At 43.3% G+C, this 21,861-nt stretch overlaps 1 protein-coding gene across 5 annotated transcripts in view; it reads right to left on the bottom strand.

Annotated features, from left to right (window-relative positions):
* ALS2CL (ALS2 C-terminal like) overlaps positions 1-21,861 on the bottom strand; it is a 178,492-nt gene that overhangs the window by 41,897 nt on the left and 114,734 nt on the right. For all 5 annotated transcript variants that reach the window (XM_030197218.1, XM_030197245.1, XM_030197252.1 and 2 more), the window contains 2 exons: positions 10,083-10,213; positions 1,520-1,693 (listed from right to left, as the gene is read on the bottom strand). In XM_030197218.1, the coding sequence (XP_030053078.1) occupies positions 1,520-1,693; positions 10,083-10,213 (305 nt within the window). The remainder of the gene's footprint in view (positions 1-1,519; positions 1,694-10,082; positions 10,214-21,861) is intronic.

Below are 21,861 nucleotides of genomic sequence, written 5' to 3'. Positions count from 1 at the left end.
TTGGGGGGGATTGGATGCCTTGTTGGAAGGGGGATGTTAGAGGATAATAGGTGTGATCAGTAGTATAAAATGACAGAGGGTGATAAAGGGCAACTGGTATTTCAAAATCAGGGCAATGTATAGAGTAAGAGCAGTGACTTCAAAAAGTTTCTCCCATGCACATGGGGGGCCTTATACATTTGTTTTTCCTATATGCAACATTTTGAATTTGCTATTCCTGTTGCACGTGGGGAGCCATCAAAGTGCAGTTCTGCACTTATTTTACAAGACTTTATGTTTGGCAGAACCTGTTATAAATTACTGTAGGAATTATCCGTCCCAATCTGGAGGTATGAATTCCCCTGTCTATGTCCCTTCTAAAATAGGAGTTCTCATCTATTTATTAGGTCACTGCTCCTCTCTTATTTATCAAAATCCCTTATTAACCAGGGGCGTAGCCAGACAACAGATTTTGGGTGGGCCTCAGCAAGAATTGGGTGGGCAGCAAGTGTTCTTCCTCCCTCAAAAAAAAAAAAATCTCAGCTGGTGGGAAAACGCTTCTTTCCACCTTGGCAGCAGTAATGCACTGAAAACTGAGCATGCGCAGGTGCCGGTGTCGTGGAGAGTAGCGATTTTGTTACCATCAGGGGGAAATCTTCAGCTGGCAGAGTTTGGGATTCCCACCAGTTACCACTAAACATGTGCTACTGTTGGGTGGGCCTGAGCCATAAATGGGTGGGCCCTGGCCCACCCAAGCCCACCTGTGGCTACGCCACTGTTATTAACTCTTGCAGAAAAATTTCACTCTTATTTTCATACTGGAAGTTGTCTATAAACCAAAGAATGTGCCTAAGTAGGTAGGAGTATAGGATGAAGGGAGGAAACAAGCACGTAAGAATGTAAACTCTATAAATTTTTAACCATTCGGACACACAGGAATTAACAATTAAAAGTTTCCCTTCCCACATGATCTTTAAGGGCCCTGATTACAAAGGCGTGCTAGCGTTTTTAGCACATGCTAAAAATTAGTGTGCACTAACCGTGTAGATGTCCATAATATTCCTATGAGCATCTACATGGTTAGCGCACACTAAAAACGCTAGTGCACCTTTGTAAACGGGCCCTAAGTCACAATTTCCCAAATGTCCACACACCGGCCCCCTTTTACTAAGGCGCGCTCATGTTTTTAGCATGCGGTAAAATTGTGGGCATGCTAAATGTTGTGGGCACGCTAAACGTTAGAGACGCCGATGCATTCCTATGGGTGTCTCTAGTGTTTAGCACGCCCACAATTTTAGCACACGCTAAAAACGTGAGTGTGCCTTACTAAAAGGGGACCTTAGTTTGTATTCACCCAATAGCAAAAGCAGATTTTGTTCTCAAAAGTCCCTCAACATCCCCAGCCCCTACAGAACTGAAAAACAGAGACTCAACTCGGGAGTTTCACCTGGGTTTCCTTACGTCCCATCACTTAACAGACTGGCTAAAACAAGCCGACAAGCTTATAACAAACCTGCTGCACACGCACTCTCAGAATCACCTTTGGCAGAAGAGGTACTCCTGGGATTTCCGCAGTTCTTTACTGGTTTGGACATGAATGCCTAGAAAAGATTCTTCCGTTTCTTCTCTACAGCCAGAGCTGATGAATTCAAAGAACGGGTCATAAATCCCCTGCCATCTCTTTTCCACGGGAAATTCATCAAGACCCAACTGCCTGTGCAACAAAATAAAGAAAATTAAAGAAAATAGTTCCTCATGCCAAGGATCTTCGGCGTTTCTAGTCATCTCTACTTGTGTCACAAGGTGCAGTTTGGTAATTATAAAGCAATAACAAAGACGCAGAAGGTGATCAAACATGGTTTCATCATACCCTTACTGTGACTCACTCTAGACTATTTAATGCATTATGGGGTATGTCTAATAAAGAGCATTAAGTCTTAACACATGCATAGCGTGTGTGAAAATGTTTACTGCAAATTGCATTAAAGTGTTTTACATAAGTACATAAGTATTGCCATACTGCGACAGACCAAAGGTCCATCAAGCCCAGCATCCTGTTTCCAACAGTTGCCAATCAAGGTCACAAATACCTGGAAAGATCCAAAAAAACGTCAATACATTTTATGCTGCTTATCCCAGAAATAACCAGTGGATTTTCCCTAAATCAATTTAATAATGGTCTATGGACTTTAGGAAGTCGTCTAGACCTTTTTAAAACCACACTAAGCTAACCACCTTCACCACATTCTCTGGCAATGAATTCCAGAGTTTAATTACACGTTGTGTGAAGAAAAATTTTCTCCGATTCATATTAAATTTACTACTTTGTAGCTTCATTGCATGCCCGCTAGTCCTAGTATTTTTGGAAAGAGTAAACAAATGATTTGCGTCTACCTGTTCCACTCCACTCATTATTTTATGGACCTCTATCATACCTCCCTCAGCTGTCTTTTCTCCAAGCTGAAGAGCCCTAGATGCTTCAGCCTTTCCTTATAGGGAAGTCGTCCCATCCCCTTTGTCATTTTTGTCGCCCTTCTCTGTACCTTTTCTAATTCCACTATATCTTTTTTTAAATGCAGCGACCAGAATTGAACACAATATTTGAGGTGCGGTCGCACCATGGACCAATACAAAGATATTATAATGTCTTCACTTTTCTTTTCCATTCCTTTCCTAATAATACCTAACATTCTATTTGCTTTCTTAGCCGCCGCAGCACACTGAGCAGAGTAAGTAACTTGTTTGCACATGCTAAGTGTGTGTTATTTCATTTTTTGCATTTATTTTCTGAAGGGGATGTGTCAGGGGTAGAGAATGGGCATAAATGCGCAATCCAGCTAGCGTGATCTGAATATTGTGCGCTAACAGGTTAGCGAGTTTATAACATAGGAGCTCTTAGTGCCCCCTAAATAACAGGTGGTACGTGCTCCCTCACCAATTTTTTTCAGGTTACATGTGCTAATGCCAACATCAGTGCATGACCTAGAAAAGAAATATTGGAAATTGTCCTATTTCCTGGGCGCATTAGAAATGGGCTTAACGCAGGGGAAAGTCCCATATTAGCATGTTAATTTCATTTACTTGTGCACTTTAATAGACATACCCCTATATATTTACCTTATCTGTGAAATGTAACAAGCTTGGAAGAGTTGAGTCTACTCAGTATTTGGGTAGAAGACCTCTGAGAAATGCCAGGCACAATTGTTGCAGATTCAGTGGGGAGCAATCTGCATACTGCAGCAATACCAAACCAGTATCCCAGAATTATGTATGGCCACAGTGTTACTGGGTGTGTCATCATTCAGCTCTGATACTTAATACTTAGAATTGATCTTACATATCTCATGGAGCTATTTGCAAATAGTGGGATGCTAATCCCATTGCCATGTCAAAATTATAACACAGTGTGCAGTGTTTGACTTACTGTGATCCCAGTACAGGAGTCATATTAAACTTTGATATGACTCTATTGCATGTATTCTCTATTAGTTGAAATCAATGGAGGTTTGGATAAGAGCGTTATGGGGGCAATTCTATAACAGAGCAATCATTTACATGCCTTGAGGGGACATGGTAGGATTCTTATTTTATAATGGATCCTAAATGCTTAGGTTCTACTATAGAAAACTCGTTTAACCTGCTATGATCTATCTAATATTTTAGGCGTCAACACTTATACCAGCCATAGAACAGGTCCCTATATAGGGATGTATGTATTGGGTGCGCAAATGTTTCCATTTATATGGAATAATAAAAACTTCATAAAAATCTGAATGTGCCGTCTGTGTTTATTACAAGTACTAGCTCTGACAGCCTGTCCCAGTGAGTCACCATTTCTTTCAGAGTTGAAATACAAGTCTTTCACCAGCACAGTACAACTTATTTTCTTAATGTTCTTACTGAATACATTTGAGAAATAGAATCATGTCAGATTTTAGTTCAATATATTTATTTGATGCTCTCATTACAAACAACAAAATAGTTATTAAACCTCACATTAGTACAATTATAAATTAAAAAAGAAAAAGAAAAACATTAACCATCCTCACTGTGAGTGTTAAAATAAAACATACCTTAGAGTACACATCCAGACACATACGTTTAGATATATAAGTTAGACTGACATACAAAGAGGGGCATAATCGAACGGGGCACCCAAGTTTTCCTGAGGACGCCCTCGCAGGACGTCCCCGCGAAGAGGCGGGGAAACCCGTATTATCGAGACAAGATGGGTGGCCATCTTTCATTTCGATAATACAGTCGGGGATGCCCAAATCTCAACATTTAGGTCTACCTTAAAAATGGTCGTCCCTAGAGATGGTCGTCCCTGATTTTCGGCAATAACGGAAACCGAAGACGCCCATCTCAGAAATGACCAAATGCAAGCCATTTGGTCATGGGAGGAGCCAGCATTCGTAGTGCACTGGTCCCCCTGACATGCCAGGACACCAACCGGGCACCCTAGGGGGCACTGCAGTGGACTTCAGAAAAAGCTCCCAGGTGCATAGCTCCCTTACCTTGTGTGCTGACCCCCCCAAAACCCACTCCCCACAACTGTACACCTCTACCATAGCTCTTAGGGATGAAGCGGGGCACGTAGATGTGGGTACAGTGGATTTGTGGTGGGTTTTGGAGGACTCACATTTACCCCTATAAGTATAACTGGTAGGGGGGATGGGCCTGGGTCCGCCTGCCTGAAGTGCATTGCAGTACCCACTAAAACTGCTCCAGGGACCTGCATACTGCTGTCAGAGCTTGGTATGATATTTGAGGCTGGCATAGAGTCTGGGAAAAATATATTTTTTATTTTTTTTTAGGATGGGAGGGGGTTAGTGACCACTGGGGGAGTCAGGGGAGGTCATCCTCGATTCCCTTCAGTGGTCATCTGGTCATTTAGGGCACATTTTTGTGGCCTGGTCATAAGAAAAAAAGGATCAAGTAATGTCGGCCAAGTGTTCGTCAGGGACGCCCTTCTTTTTTCATTATTGGCTGAGGACGCCCGTGTGTTAAGCATGCCCCATTCCCGCCTTCGCTATGCTTCTGACACGCCCCCGTAAACTTCGGTCGTCCTTGTGATGGAAAGCAGTTGAGGACGCCCAAAATCGGCTTTGAATTATGCCAGTTTGGGCAACCCTGGGAGAAGGACACCCATGTCCTGATTTGTGTCGAAAGATGGACGCCCTTCTCTTTCGAAAATAAGCCTGTTAGTCATAACAATTTCCAAATTTTAGACACCTAGTATAATGTATTATGTTTCTTTCCTGCTATAGTTTCATATTTAAAAGTAAGACTTATTCCACCACAGATTTGTGTAACCTCAACACTTACACTTTTCTTGGTTTGTAATATTATTTTAATTGCCAGTGAAGGCATAATGTAGAGAAAAAAATGCTGGTGCATCTGATGCTTGGTGATCTGGTACCTGGGCTACGAAGCCCTGGTAAGGCACTAGACCAATACGTGTCAGCTAGAAACTCCAGGCCTAGAAGGGTTGGAGACCTTGCTTGCATAGGGTGAGCCACGTAGAAAGCTCTGGCCACTTAACAAGAGCAACAGTCCTCCTTGCTTAGGGCAGACCTGCACAATGTTAAGTCAATGGTTCTCAACCCAGTCCTCTGTACACAGTAGGCAATACCTATTGCTTTCTACATAATAATGACTTTCATGCAAAAAGATGAAGCCCCTGGCCTGCCTACTTATGACCAGAAAACCAAAACAAATCCTTTTTGTCAGTCTGTGTACCGATGCGGATATTCCGGTTTGGACTGCTGGTATGTTCATGTAAATGAAAGTTTATTCCACTGTAGATTAGACATTTTATGTTGATTATATACGTCCTTACAGACACCTTAATTAATGCAGTGTTTGATATTTTCAGTTGGATTAAATTCTGTTTTGTGGAGTCTCGACAGATTCTACTACTACTACTACTACTATTTAGCATTTCTATAGCGCTACAAGGCATATGCAGCGCTGCACAAACATAGAAGAAAGACAGTCCCTGCTCAAAGAGCTTACAATCTAATAGACAAAAAATAAATAAAGTAAGCAAATCAAATCAATTAATGTGAACGGGAAGGAAGAGAGGAGGGTAGGTGGAGGCGAGTGGTTACAAGTGGTAACGAGTCAAAAGCAATGTTAAAGAGGTGGGCTTTCAGTCTAGATTTAAAGGTGGCCAAGGATGGGGCAAGACGTAGGGGCTCAGGAAGTTTATTCCAGGCGTAGGGTGCAGCGAGACAGAAGGCGCGAAGTCTGGAGTTGGCAGTAGTGGAGAAGGGAACAGATAAGAAGGATTCTCCTGATGAAGGCAGTCCAGCTGAAGCACAGACTGTGTTGAGTTTCTCTGTCTGGGACTTGTATCTATATGTTCATTACCCATTAAAAGGAACTTTTTTTGCAACATTTAGTCATCTTGACATTTGTAATCTTCCACTCTTGGTTTGGTCTGCCTACTTAAGATTACATTTTATTTAGAGCTTCTGCTCATATGTTTGTAAATTTATGCATTTATTTTCCAGGTAATGATGGCACAAAAAAATCAGTGGTTTTTAAAAATGTTTTCGTGCATGGGACCTATTGTTGAGTAATATTTCCAGTGGAATTCAATATGTAAATTTGTGTCACGTATGAATCATCAGTTCAGAAACGGTACAAAAACTGATTGGGAGATACAGGTGACGAGTGGGAAGGGGTGACCGAGTAATAGTAGTACTTTTCCAGTGTTTATTCAAAAACCTATTTCAGTTTTTTTGCATTGGGGATATTCTATCAGTGCTTCAGCTTATTTATATATTTCAAGGTATGTACTTTAAACAATAAAAGTATTCTAATTTTAATGTGTACTGTGTTCCAAATTGTTTAATTTATTAATCTAGTTCATCAAATTCTGTTTCTAGTATAACCAAAAATGTCTTCTCCATAGTACCAAGGGCTGCTGACTCCTGTGGTAAAGGACTAATGCTGTTTGCGAACCACCTCAAAAGCAACGTTAATCCATTGGCCTGGGAGCATCAGTCTGCCAAGCCACAGCCCAATGCTTCCAGATGGTCTCTTAAAGGAGCCAGTAATACGTTAAATTCTAGACTCTTGCGCACCCAATCTCCCCAAAAAGCTCCTAGTTGCGGCACCCCCTAAGCAAGCCTCCCCAAGCCTACCCCACAACTATCCATCCCCATCCATAGTACCCAACTATCCACCGCATCCGAAGGACCCTCCCCAAAGGTGCAACCCCACACCTAGAAAACCTGCCCTTTAAGCCAATAAACGCCTCCTCCTCAAACCGTACCTTTAAAATTCCCAGGAGTCTAGTGGGCGGCCAGCATCAATCCCCAGTTGCTTCTGCCCTCATCAACACTGGGATCCATAATGGTGTCAGCAATTCCTTGCGGTAGTGTCGCAGTAATCCAATGAGGGGTCATCTTTCAATAAGGGTGAAGAAGCCCTTATATAGAATGGTGACCATTATCCGAAGCACTGCAAGACTACCATTACAATACATCTAAGTCTTCTAGCCCTCATGTATCTACGTAGTTCAATGAAACAAAAGAAGAACTAGAGCATCCTCTAGGAAGCCAGAAAGTAACAAACAAAAGCCAAGAATGCACACTTCATTGATATTGAGTTACAAATAAAAACAAACTGTCAGCATCATTTTGGATCCTGGCAACATGAGGGCAGGCGTGGCATAGGATTACTGCTGCCCGCCCAGTAGACCCAATGGAATTTAGAGATGTGGAGGGGCATAATTGAACGGAAACGGCTATCTCCATGGGCGTTTATCTCCGAGAACGAGTCCGTGAAGGGGCGGACCGAACCGTATTATCGAAAAAATGGACGTTTTTGAGCTGGGCGTTTGATTTTTTTTAGCGATAATGGAAACTAAAAACGCCCAGCTCAAAAACGTCCTAATCCGAGCCATTTGGTCGTGGGAGGGGCCACGATTCGTAGTACACTCACCCCCCTGACATGCCAGGACATCAACTGGGCACCCTAGGTCAGTGCGGTGGACTTCAGAAAAAGCTCCCACATGCATAGCTCCCTTACCACGGGTGCTGAGCTCCCAACCCCCTCCCCAAAATCCACTACTGACAAATGTACAACACTACCATAGCTCTTAGGGGTGAAGGAGGCACCTACATGTGGGTACAGTGGGTTTTGGAGGCCTCCCATTTACCAGCACAAGTGTTACAGGTGGGGGGGGGGATGGGCCTGGGTCCACCTGGCTGAAGTGCACTGCGGTACCCACTAAAAGTGGTCCAGGGACCTGCATACACGCAGGACTCTAGGACTTGTTGCTGCTGTATAACATTGGCACACCAGTTGACACCTGAAGACTAATCTCTCCGAAAACGTTCTTTATTGGAATAAGCACGTTTACTCACAGTTAACTGCAGATCAGAGGTTGTGCCCCACTGGCAACGAGTCTCCCTGGTACTGAGATTAGCAGTAGGTCAGAGCTGGCAGAATGCTGTACAATGCCCTCTTTCAGCCACATTCAAGGTAAGAACTAAGTTCTCTAACGTGGCTAACACATGGAAGGGATCTAAAACTGGCTAACAAAAATGGCCACTACCTCACGGACTACCGGAAACACAACAGGGCACACTCTGACCCAGTAGGCAGGGGGGAAAGCACCATGGGAGAAGAGCCTACCAACTACCAACATCGTGAGACTGTAACACAAGCTAATGAAATCACGGAGCCCAATACCCTACACCCACCACAATGCAATGCTGATGTGACCCTGTAGTGCACCCGAGAGCCACATCTGACCCAGGGAAAGGCTGTGAGAGGATCGAACATATTCTGCTGTCATGGAGGTGGGTACGGCATTTGAGGCTGGCATAGAGGCTGGAAAAAAAGTTTTTAAAGTGGATTTTTTTTGTGGGAGGGGGTTAGTGACCACTGGGGCAGTCCTGGGAGGTCATCCTCGATTCCCTCCAGTGGTCATCTGGGCAGTTGGGGCACTCTTTTGGGACTTGTTCGTGAAAAAAATGGGTCCAAAAAAAGTGACCCAAAATCGCGGTAAAAACGCCTTTTTTTTTCCGATTATCAGCTAAAGACGCCCATCTCTCCTCGGCTGATAACCACGCCCCAGTCCCACCTCCACCACGCCTCCGACACGCCCCGTCAACTTTATTCGTTCCCGCGACGGAGTGCAGTTGGAAACGCCCAAAATCGGCTTTCGATTATACTGATTTGGGCGCCTCTGCGAGAAAAACGCCCATCTCCCGATTTGGGTCGAAATATAGGCGTTTTTCTCTTTCGATTATAAGCTGGATAGTGTGGGGGGGGGGGACTTTGGGAAAGGGGGGAGAATCACACCTTGCCCTGGCCCTCTGAGTGGGGGGTGGATGATTGCATGGTAATATTGGGGCACAACTAGGGCTTTCTGTGAGGGGGATGCATGGGAATGTAGAATTGAACATGTTGCTGGCCTCTTTAAGAGAGTATCTGGAAGCATCAGGCTGTAGCTTGGCAGCCCAAAGTTCCTAGGTGGTATAATAATCCCAGCCTTAAATTGGGGTTATACTTCAGTATGGTATATTCTCTGTATCTAATGCATTTTTGAAATGGATGTAATAATGTAAAATCTAATGCATTTTTGAAATGGATGTAATAATGTAAAATCATAAATAAAATATTTAAAAAAAAACTTCACTATGGGATTTACATAGTAATGAGCAGCTTTAAATGCATTTGCATTTTTTTAGATCTCAAAAACTATGTACGTGGGGTGTCTTATTTAGCACTTCATTACAGCACCACACCTCTCAGAGTTCTTTAACACGAGTTAAGGGGCCAAACAATGTGGGTTAGAACCCTAACACAGCTTGATAAATTCCCCTCTTCGTTCCCCTCTACGACCAATATTGTACCATAATTCCGTGTTTCAGAGTCTTTAAAAATGTGACCCTAAAATCAATGAAACTGCCAGATCTTGTCTGAAATGTATCTCATTATCCCCTTTGTCCTTCCTTTACCTAACCTGAGTCTTTTCCAATATCTTAATCTGTAAAATTGCATTTTTTAAATGCAACTACCTTCAAATTCACTCACTGTAAAAGCTTCATGCCTACAACAAGACAGTTATTCTTGCTTACAGCCTCCTTGTTATTCCGTAGTCCTGCTCTTTGCTAGTAGTATTTAGGACTCCTTGAGTCTGACGATCTTTTCCTGCTTTATTGTTCAAGTTGCCTTCTAAAGTGAATCCATTTTGAAAAGTAAGTTTTCCCTGAAAGGAAAATAAATATTGTTACTCTTTTTCTCCTCAAACCATGATACTCTAACCAAAATGGATAATTCTGTCATAGCCTGATGCCAAAGGATAAAGAACACATGGGGATTTGAAGATGACATGCTGGATCTGACCTGCCCTTAGTACTGTATATAATGGCAGATAAAGACTCGTATGGTCCATCTAGTCTGCCCAATAAGGTGGCCAGATCAGCACCTGCCATTAAGTCATGATCAGATACTAGAATCTCAAATAGGGCAGTTGCACAATCATGGAACATTGGTTTTAGAATTTTGATGCTGTAGTCACATTCATTTTCAAAACTTGATTAAACCAGCAATCCAACAATGTTTTAATAATAATCTTGAGCCTTTCACGTTTCCAGGGTTCTACTTGTCAAACATTAATTAAGTCTCCGGTATCGTTGCCAGCCCGACAGGAGCCTGTTTCGCGGTCTGCTGCTTTCTCAAGGGCATATATTTTAACAGCAACCGATACCGACAAGGAGCCCTGGAAACGTGAAAGGCTCAAGATTATTAAAACATGGCTTGCAACTTCCAGTGTTATTAAGATAAGTTGATTTTTGCATCATAATCAAATTTATCTCAACAGTGTTTCAAAATTTGAACAGTAGTGCACAAAATAATTAAAAAAAATGAATCAATGTGAGCACACTGGTATATAGACATAGGTGATTCACTACTAGCAGACAGCGTGTACTACTGGTAGGTTGGAGGCGGTCTATGATTATATAAAGTCACAACTGTACAAGCTTGAAAGAAGCATGACACAAAATGTCTATGTGACAGTATGAGACACCTTCAATAATCAATTTATTACTGTTGAAGTAAATTGCTCTGCCTCTCAAACGTTGTGTATCCTAGAAATAAGCAGTGGATTTTCCCCAATCCATTTTAATAATTGCTTATGGACTTTTCTTTTAGGAAGCTATCCAAACCTTTTTTAAACCCAGTAAAGCTGCTTTTACCACATTCTCTGGTAACGAACGTTGAGTGAAGAAATATTTTCTCCGATTCGTTTTAAATTTACTACTTTGTAGATTCATTGCATGCCCCCTAGTCCTAGTATTTTTGGAAAGAGTAAACAAGAGATTCACATCTACCCGTTCTACTCCACTCATTATTTTATATACCCCTATCATATATCCCCTCAGCTGTCTTTTCTCCAAGCTGAAGAGCCCTAGCCATTCCAGCATTCCAGCCTTTCTTCATAGGGAAGTTGTCCCATCCCCTTTATCATTTTTGTTGAAGTTCTCTGTACCTTTTCTAATTCAGCTATATCTTTTTTGAGATGTAGTGACCAGAACTGCACAGTATTCAAGGTGCGGTCGCAGCATGGAGTGATACAAAGGCATTATAACATCCTCATTTTTAATTTCCATTCCTTTCCTAATATCCAACATTCTATTTGCTTTCTTTGCTGCCACAGGACACTGAGCAGAGGATTTCAAAGTATCGTCAACGATGATTCCTAGATCCTTTTCCAGGTCGGTGACTACTAACGCAGAACCCTGCATCAAGTAGCTGTAGTTCGGGTTCCTCTTTTCCACATGCATCACTTTGCACTTGCTCACATTAAACATCATTTGCCATTTGGATGCCAAGTAGTCCAGTCTCGTAAGGTCACCTTGCAATTTTTCACAATCCTTTTGTGATTTAACAACTTTCAGACTCATTTTCAAAAGAGGACGCCCATCTTTCGACAGAAATCGGAAGATGGGCGTCCTTCTACTTCTACTACTATAAATCACTTTTACAGCGCTACCAGTCGTATGCAGTGCTTTACAATTGAACATGAAGAAGAAAGACAGTCCCTGCTCAAAAAAGCTTACAATCTAAATCAGGACAGATAGGACCAAAAAGGATAAGGGAAGGACAGACAGAAGGACACATACGGCGTCGCGGGGATGACCAAAGTTCATGGGGGCATGTCGGAGGCGTAGCGAAGTCGGAACTCACATGGACGTCCTAGACCCATAATGGAAAAAAAGGGTGTCCTTGATGAGCACTTGGACAACTTTTCCTGGTCCTGTTTTTTTTTATGACCAAGGCACAAAGATGTGCCCGAATTGACCAGATGACCACCAGAGAGAATCCAGTGGTCACTAACCCCCTCCCACCCTAAAAAATTCTTTATAAATATTTTTTGCCAGCCTCTATGCCAGTCTCAAATGTCATCCTCAGGTCCTTCACAACAGTATGCAGGTCCCTGGAGCAGTTTTAATGGGTGCAGTGCACTTCAGGCAGGCGGACCCAGGCCCATCCCCCCTACCTGTTACACTTTTGGTGGTAAGTGTGAGCCCTCCAAAACCCACCACAGACCCACTGTACCCACATCTAGGTGCCCCCTTAACCCGTAAGGGATATGGTAGTGGTGTACAGTTGTGCGTAGTGGGTTTTGGGGGGATTTGGAGGGCTCAGGACACAAGGTAAGGGAGCTATGTACCTGAAAGCAATTTATGAAGTCCACTGCAGTGCCCCCTAGGGTGCCCGGTTGGTGTCCTGGCATGTCAGGGGGACCAGTACACTACGAATACTGGCTCCTCCCAAGACCAAAGGGCTTGCATTTGTTCATTTCTGAGATGGGCGTCCTTGGTTTCCATTATCGCCGAAAATCAGAAACGACCAAGTCTAGGGAAGACCACCTCTAAGGACTATCTAAATTTCAGGATTTGGGCGTCCCAACCATATTATCAAAACGAAAGAAGGACGTCCATCTTGTTTCGATAATACGGGTTTCCCCGCCCCCTCCACCAGGATGTTTTGCGAGGACGTCCGCAGCAAAACTTGGGTGTCCCTTTCGATTATGCTGCTCTTTGTGTCATCAGCAAATTTAATTACCTCACTAGTTATTCCCATATCTAAATCATTTATAAATATATTAAAAAGCAGTGGCCCAACACAGACCACTGCGGAACCCCATTATCTACACTTCTCTATTGAGAATACTGACCATTTAACCCTACTCTTTGTTTTCTATCTTTTAACCAGTTTTTAATCCACAATAGAACACTACCTCCTACTGCATGACTTTCCAATTTCCTCTAGGAGTCTTTCATGAGGTACTTTGCCAAATACCTTTTGAAAATCCAGATACACAATATCGACTGGCTCACTTATATCCATATGTTTGTTCAACCCTTTGAAAGAAATGTAGTGATGAAGCAAGATTTCCCTTCTCTAGGAGGAGGAAGTGACGTCAGCGCCGGAGATGGACGCATGATTCTGGAGCTCCGCTAGAGCGACGGCGAAATTGGTGAAATTCTCGGTAATTCAGCCTCCAAACGAAGTACAATTGAAGTCAGCGAAAGGGGATGGCGACATGAAGAAAGTTAGAGAAATTTAAATTTTTTTACACCCTCGACTGCTTTCCGTCGCAGGTACGACCAAAGTTCACGGGGATGTGTTGGCAGGGTAGCGAAGGCGGGACTGCGGTGTGATTAGGAGATGGTCACCCTCGGCCGATAATAGAAAAAAGAAGGGCATCCCTGACGAGCACTTGGCCGACTTTACTTGGTCCATTTTTTTTCACAACCAAGCCTCAAAAAGGTACCTCAACTGACCAGATAACCACCGGAGGGAATCGGGGATGACCTCTCATTATTCCCCCAGTGGTCACTAACCCCGTCCCACCATAAAAAACAAGTTTAAAAATACTTTTTTGCCAGCCTCTATGCCAGCCTCAAATGCCATACTCGGGCCCATTGCAGCAGTATACAGGTCCCTGGAGCAGTTGTAGTGGGTGCAGTGTACTTCAGGCAGGCAGACCTGGGGGGGGGGGGGGAGTTTGGGGGGCTCAGCACCTAAGGTAAGGGAGCTATGCACCTGGGAGCAATTTCTGAAGTCCACTGCAGTGCCCCCTAGGGTGCCCGGTTGGTGTCCTGGCATGTGAGGGGGACCAGTGCACTACAAATGCTGGCTCCTCCCATGACCAAAGGGATTTGATTTGGATGTTTTTGAGATAGACGTCTTTGGTTTCCATTATCGCCGAAAACCGAGGACGACCATCTCTAAGATCGACCTAAATGTCAAGATTTGGGCGTCCCTGACTGCATTATCGAAACGAAAGATGGACGTCCATCTTGTTTCGATAATACTCGTTGCCCCGCCCTTTCGCCAGAACGTCCTTAGAGATGGACGCCCTTAGAGATGGTCGTCCCCGTTCGATTATGCCCCTCCACGTGAACTGCTTAGATTTTACTACTCAATTCTATAGTGCTACTATACATATGCAGTGCTGTTTACATTATATGTAGATACTTTCTCTAGAGGGCTCACAATCCATGTTTTTGTACCTGGGGCAAGTGACTTGCCCAAGGTCACAAGGAGCTGCAGTGGGAATTGAATCCAGGTCACTAGGATCAAAGCCCACTACACTTGAACACAGATATCGGGTACCATGGAGAATGAAAGGCCAATAGAGCCAAAAATATGATTGAACAACAGAGGTACAACATCAAGGGCTCATGTGGCGATTCAGCCATCTGTACTGGGTCTGACTGTTCTATATCAGATGGGAGCTGGATTTAAGATGCCTGAAATATACAGTGGGGGAAATAAGTATTTGATCCCTTGCTGATTTTGTAAGTTTGCCCACTGACAAAGACATGAGCAGCCCATAATTGAAGGGTAGGTTATTGGTAACAGTGAGAGATAGCACATCACAAATTAAATCCGGAAAATCACATTGTGGAAAGTATATGAATTTATTTGCATTCTGCAGAGGGAAATAAGTATTTGATCCCTCTGGCAAACAAGACCTAATACTTGGTGGCAAAACCCTTGTTGGCAAGCACAGCGGTCAGACGTCTTCTCTAGTTGATGATGAGGTTTGCACACATGTCAGGAGGAATTTTGGTCCACTCCTCTTTGCAGATCATCTCTAAATCATTAAGAGTTCTGGGCTGTCGCTTGGCAACTCGCAGCTTCAGCTCCCTCCATAAGTTTTCAATGGGATTAAGGTCTGGTGACTGGCTAGGCCACTCCATGACCCTAATGTGCTTCTTCCTGAGCCACTCCTTTGTTGCCTTGGCTGTATGTTTTGGGTCATTGTCGTGCTGGAAGACCCAGCCACGACCCATTTTTAAGGCCCTGGCGGAGGGAAGGAGGTTGTCACTCAGAATTGTACGGTACATGGCCCCATCCATTCTCCCATTGATGCGGTGAAGTAGTCCTGTGCCCTTAGCAGAGAAACACCCCCAAAACATAACATTTCCACCTCCATGCTTGACAGTGGGGACGGTGTTCTTTGGGTCAGAGGCAGCATTTCTCTTCCTCCAAACACGGCGAGTTGAGTTCATGCCAAAGAGCTCAATTTTTGTCTCATCTGACCACAGCACCTTCTCCCAATCACTCTCGGCATCATCCAGGTGTTCACTGGCAAACTTCAGACGGGCCGTCACATGTGCCTTCCGGAGCAGGGGGACCTTGCGGGCACTGCAGGATTGCAATCCGTTATGTCGTAATGTGTTACCAATGGTTTTCGTGGTGACAGTGGTCCCAGCTGCCTTGAGATCATTGACAAGTTCCCCCCTTGTAGTTGTAGGCTGATTTCTAACCTTCCTCATGATCAAGGATACCCCACGAGGTGAGATTTTGCGTGGAGCCCCAGATCTTTGTCGATTGACAGTCATTTTGTACTTCTTCCATTTTCTTACTATGGCACCAACAGTTGTCTCCTTCTCGCCCAGCGTCTTACTGATGGTTTTGTAGCCCATTCCAGCCTTGTGCAGGTGTATGATCTTGTCCCTGACATCCTTAGACAGCTCCTTGCTCTTGGCCATTTTGTAGAGGTTAGAGTCTGACTGATTCACTGAGTCTGTGGACAGGTGTCTTTCATACAGGTGACCATTGCCGACAGCTGTCTGTCATGCAGGTAACGAGTTGATTTGGAGCATCTACCTGGTCTGTAGGGGCCAGATCTCTTACTGGTTGGTGGGGGATCAAATACTTATTTCCCTCTGCAGAATGCAAATAAATTCATATACTTTCCACAATGTGATTTTCCGGATTTAATTTGTGATGTGCTATCTCTCACTGTTACCAATAACCTACCCTTCAATTATGGGCTGCTCATGTCTTTGTCAGTGGGCAAACTTACAAAATCAGCAAGGGATCAAATACTTATTTCCCCCACTGTAGCTAACTATCACAAATGTTAGGAAACGTTAATTAACCAAAACAACAACAAAAACAAAACAAAAGGGGATGGGATTTGATATACCACCTTTCTGTGGTTTTAATCAAAGTGGTTTACATATTATATACAGCTTATTTCGTACCTGGGGCAATGGAGGGTTAAGGTATTTTACTAAGCCACGGTAGTGTGAAAACACTACCGCTGCATAGTAAAAGACCCCCTAAGTGACTTGTCCAGAATCACAAGGAGCTGCAAAGGGAATTGAACCTGGTTCCCCTGAGAGACAAACAAAGTGCAACAAATGCATCAAAAAGAATGTGTGCACTATCAACAAAACAAAGAAAAGAATGAACGTATTATCTTAAAAACCTTTTCAGATACCACCTGATTCTTTTCATTGTGTTGTTTAAAATGCATACTGTTTCTGTAATGCTAATTAACCACACAACTTGTAGCTGTCTGATAACATTATTTTGTCAAAGGCAGGCGCCCACTGTCAAGCTCTTGTAGTTCTTTCTATATTTTAATAGCCCCAGAGGGAAAATAAATCATTTATAATGTTTTCTATGTGCCACTTTTAATGCAAATGATCCTTTGAAGTAATATAACATCTATAAAAATAACAGCAACCACCTGGGTTGATACCATCCAATGACTCATACCATCTGCAGTTTTATTTGTCTTATCATATCATTTGGGTCTGTTTCTTAATAGTATTGGCATCTAGGTTATTTTCTAAAAAGTTTTCTTATACTTCAATAACTAACTTAGGGCCCTATTTGCTAAGGTGCACTAGCGTTTTTAGAATGCGCTAAAAGTAGCGCACACTAAACGCTAGACACACCCATATATTCCTATGGGTGTTCTCTAGCATTTGCGTGCGCTAAAAATGGTAGCATGCCTATAGCACTGCTTAGTTAAACAGGGCCCTCAATTCCTGAGATTCCAAAATATCTACCTGGATTCTAGATCTATCAGACTTTCAAGGACCAACATCTTCTGAGAAGTGAGTGGTTTTACAACATACTTCTTTACAAAAGTTTTTGATTCATAAGCATCTCCTTTCAATTATTATACACTTGAGGATGCGGGGTGTGAGAGGGGAGAGGACTGGACTTGTAGCTTATGGTAGACTGACTTTTCTCCTTTGCTGTCTCTCACTCTTAAATACACTTCATTTTCATGCTTTTCTTTACCTTTTTTCCTTCTATCTGCCTCTATTAAAGTATTTTGATTATTGGAAACCATTTAGATGATTTATTAATTAGTGGTATATCAAATAGTAAGCTTGAAGGGTTGTGTGGTATCACATGTGCAGAATAATGACATTTAAAAATGTGTAAATGCTGATCTTACCATGCATGTGCAGATGCCGCAGTATATGTAGATTTAAAAGGGGTAGGTTCTGGTATGGTTTGGGACGGGTAGTCAAAGAATATGGGGGGGAAAACCTATACCTTGGTGCCTCACCAATTCTTTAACGGTATCTGTGTGCTAAGATGGCAATACAGAATACTAGCATAAACCTGGGATTGGTTTATGCCGGGTCGATGGCAGATGTAAATGGATGTGTGTAAATGAGCCATGCACATACCTTATAGTATTTTATAAGTTACTACAGAAGTTGGAGACACGCCCATGCCCCTCCTATGTTCCACTTATGTGTAAACCCCCTTGCAATTAATTATGCACTAAAGGGATCTCTTACTAAGGCGCGCTAGCGTTTTTAGCGCACACTAAAAATAGGCTTGCGCTAAACGCTAGAGACGCCAATGTATTCCTATGGGTGTCTCTAGTGTTTAGCGTGCGCCTATTTTTAGCACATGCTAAAAACGCTAGCACACCTTAGTAAAAGATCCCATAAGGCACTTACATGCTACCTTATATAAAATAAGTGCCTATTGTTTTGACACTTACACATGCAAGATGCCATAAGTACATAAGTAATGCCATACTGGGAAAAGAACAAGGGTCCATCAAGCCCAGCATCCTGTCCACGACAGCGGCCAATCCAGGCCAAGGGCACCTGGCAAGCTTTCCAAACGTACAAACATTCTATACATGTTATTCCTAGAATTTTGGATTTTTCCAAGTCCGTTTAGTAGCGGTTTATGGACTTGTCCTTTAGGAAACCGTCCAACCCCTTTTTAAACTCTGCTAAGCTAACCGCCTTCACCTACCTAAGTATCATATGCCAACAAGGGCTTTGCATGTATTTTATTTCTTTGAAAACCATCATTATTTGATATTAAGGGTGGTATACCAGGTAACCAATTTTTATTATTTGTGGTGTATGCCCCTAATCCCTACAATAATTCCTTTTTTGAGCTAATAGCAAGATGGGTATTTGAGATCTAATGGCTCCCCTGGTCATCATAGGAGATCTTAATAGAGTTTTAGATTTCGAGTTAGATTGCTCCAATGGTCCGGTTCTTTGGGCACGGTACAAGAAACACAAGGTTGAAGACATCAATTCAAAGGGATTTTAGCCACCTAATCAGCCATGGCTGAATGCGAGCAAGCTTACTGCGAGAAAGTGTCCTTCCCAACAGGAGATCTGGAGCCTCCTATTTTCCTAATGAGAAGAATACTTCTTTACTTGCAGGAACTGGTCCAAGGAAATGACTAAGTCCTGAGTAAAACCTGGTCAAAAGCAGAAGGAATATTGAAAACAAGACACTGAAGCAGGACTGGACTGTAGACAAGATCAAGGTCAAAACAGAACCACCAACACCAGACGACTCATCGGGCCTAAGGCCTTTGCAATCTGTCATGAATTCTGGTATGGTGAGCCCTTGGACTGCAGCCGGGGCTGCAGCAGACATGTCATCTGGAATGGCATAGGGCACACTAGACAAAGCAGAGGCAAGACAAAGCTGAATCCCAACAACAAAAGAGCAAAACAAGACAAGGCACAAAACACAGCAAACAAAGCAGTGCAAACTAGAGACAAGGCAGGAACCAGGAAAGGAGCTTGGCTGTAACAGGAACCAGGAATGGAGCATGGCTGTAGCAGGAACCAGGAAAGGAAAGTAGAACACTCAAATACGCCACAAGGCCGAACAGGAACCCACACATAACAAAATCCAAGTGCACAGGCCGCAGGCCAAACTGGAACCCAAACAAACAGAAATGCTAACCAGGCAGCACATGCTGCACAAAATACAGCCACAACAAAAGGTCAAAAAAACATGCACACAGGCACAAACAATAATTAATGTTATGCTACTTTGTTTAACTGTAGGATTTGTAAGCCGCATTGAACCTGCTAAAGAGTGGGAAAGCGCGGGGTCTAAATGTTACAAATAAATAAATAAATAAATAAATAAAGGGTTAAAGAGAAACCCCACAGAAAAGCAGCTCAGGGTTGTGCTAGAAGCCATAGCTAAACAGAAGAGCAAGCCACACAAATTCAAACAACAGATACAGGAAGTAAAGGTTTAAAGGGAAACTACACAGAGAGGCAGCTCAGGGCTGTGCTGGAACCCACAGCTAAATGGAAGAGCAAACCACACAGATTAGATTCAAACAACAGATTCAACAACTAAAGGGTTAAACGGAAAACACACAGAGAGGCAGCTCAGGGCTGTACTAAAACCCACAGCTAAACGGAAGAGCAACCCACATAGATTCAAACAACAGATTTAGCAAGTAAAGGGTTAAAGGGAAACCACACAGAGAGGCATCTAAGGGCTGTGCTGGAACCCACAGATAAACAGAAGAGCAAGCTCTCACAGACTCAAACAGAAACCACACAGAGACACAGCTCAACAAAAGAGCAAGCTCTCACAGATTCAAACTGAAACCACTCAGGGAGACAGCTCAGGGCTATGCTAGGAAGCACAGCTAAATGGAAGAGCAAGCTCTCATAGACTCAAACAGAAACCACACAGAGAGACAGCTCAGGGCTGTGCTAGGAAGCACAGCTAACCGGAAAAGCAAGCTCTCACAGACTCAAACAGAATCCACACAGAGAGACAGCTCAGGGCTCTGCCAGGAAGCACAGCTAAATGGAAGAGCAAGCTCTCACAGATTCAAACAGAAGACACGTTCAGTAAAAGGTTAAGAGACCCATTGCAAAGGCAAAGCATGAAAGTTCCAAGGTGCTTTATAAAGGACTTTGCAGATGATATCACAACTTGGAATGAGGCTTGAATAGACCAGAACGAGGCTTGGATGCAGGAACACCAGAGTGAGGCTTGGATGTTAGGGAAACAGAAAGCAGGAGCAGCCATGCAGGAAAAGGCAGTCCAGAGACGCCACAGAGCCAGATTACTGTGTAATAATAAAAAAAAAGAATCTGGACGTGGGGCATGGCCACAGCCATGACAACTTCCAATATAGTAGCATCTTTCAGGTCCACTCATGAATAAGCAGCTTGAGTTGCCAAAAAGGCCTCCCAAGCAGCTGGCATAGGCTGTCTAATATGGGCTCATTTTGCAATTGAAAGTTTCTTCTCAAGGTTCAATACGCCTTGAGCTATTTGACACTTACGAGCTGCAACAAAAGCAATAATATTGTCTCTGACAACAGCCTTAGCTGTGTCCCAACAGCGCTCAAGTGCTGTTCATTAAAGGCAAGAATCTTGCCAATTCTCATACAAATAATTTTGGAAGCCCACATCTCACTGTAAGTAAGAAGGAAACCGCCATCCTCCCTGAGATTGTGAGGATCTCCCAAACTCCAGCTCCACCTGTACCTCTTGTGGACCTATCTCAGCTCTGGTGACTCCAGCAAAAAGGGCACATGATACCAGCACATAATCTATATGAGACCATATGCCTGAGACAGATGTGTGCAATCCTGTTCACCCAGGTGCAGCACTCACCAAGGGTCCACCAAATCCAAATCGGTACACAAATATGGGACCCCTTTCACCTTACTCCTCTTCTCTGGGGCAGCCCTCCCTCCAGAGCGATCTAACTCGAAATCTAAAAGTCTATTAAGATCTCCCATGATGACCAGTGGAGACATTAGATCTTGAGCACCATCTTGGCTATTAGCTCAAAAAAGGAATGATTATAGGCATTGGGGCATACACCACCAATAACAAAAATCTATTCCCTGGTATACCACCTTTAAAGGCAAATAATTCCCTAGGGGATCCCCACTAACTTCCAGCATTTCAGAGGGCAAAGTTTTACAAGGACTGCTACTCCCCCTTTATGGGCTGATGAAGAAAAATATACCTCTCCCACCCAACCCTTTTTCAATTAAAGGTGTTCATTGTCAGTCAATTTGGTTTCTTGGAGGCAGGCAATACCTGCATGGTGATGTTTCAGCAAAGACAGGATTTTTGTGCGCTTCATATGGGATGATATCCCAGACGCATTCCAAGAAAGAATGTTCAAAGACCCATCTAAAGTCATATCTAAATACAGCAAGCTCACGCTCCCCAGTGTCCCAGCCTCCACTAGGGCAGCTTCCTCTGTGCGGACAGAAAAGATCAATCCATTAAAAAAGGTTGTGAAGTAGTATAAGCAACC

This window comes from Microcaecilia unicolor, chromosome 1 (assembly GCF_901765095.1).
Source record: "Microcaecilia unicolor chromosome 1, aMicUni1.1, whole genome shotgun sequence".
NCBI classification, from domain to species: Eukaryota; Metazoa; Chordata; class Amphibia; order Gymnophiona; family Siphonopidae; genus Microcaecilia; species Microcaecilia unicolor.
This window is presented reverse-complemented; position numbering and strand designations above follow the sequence as displayed.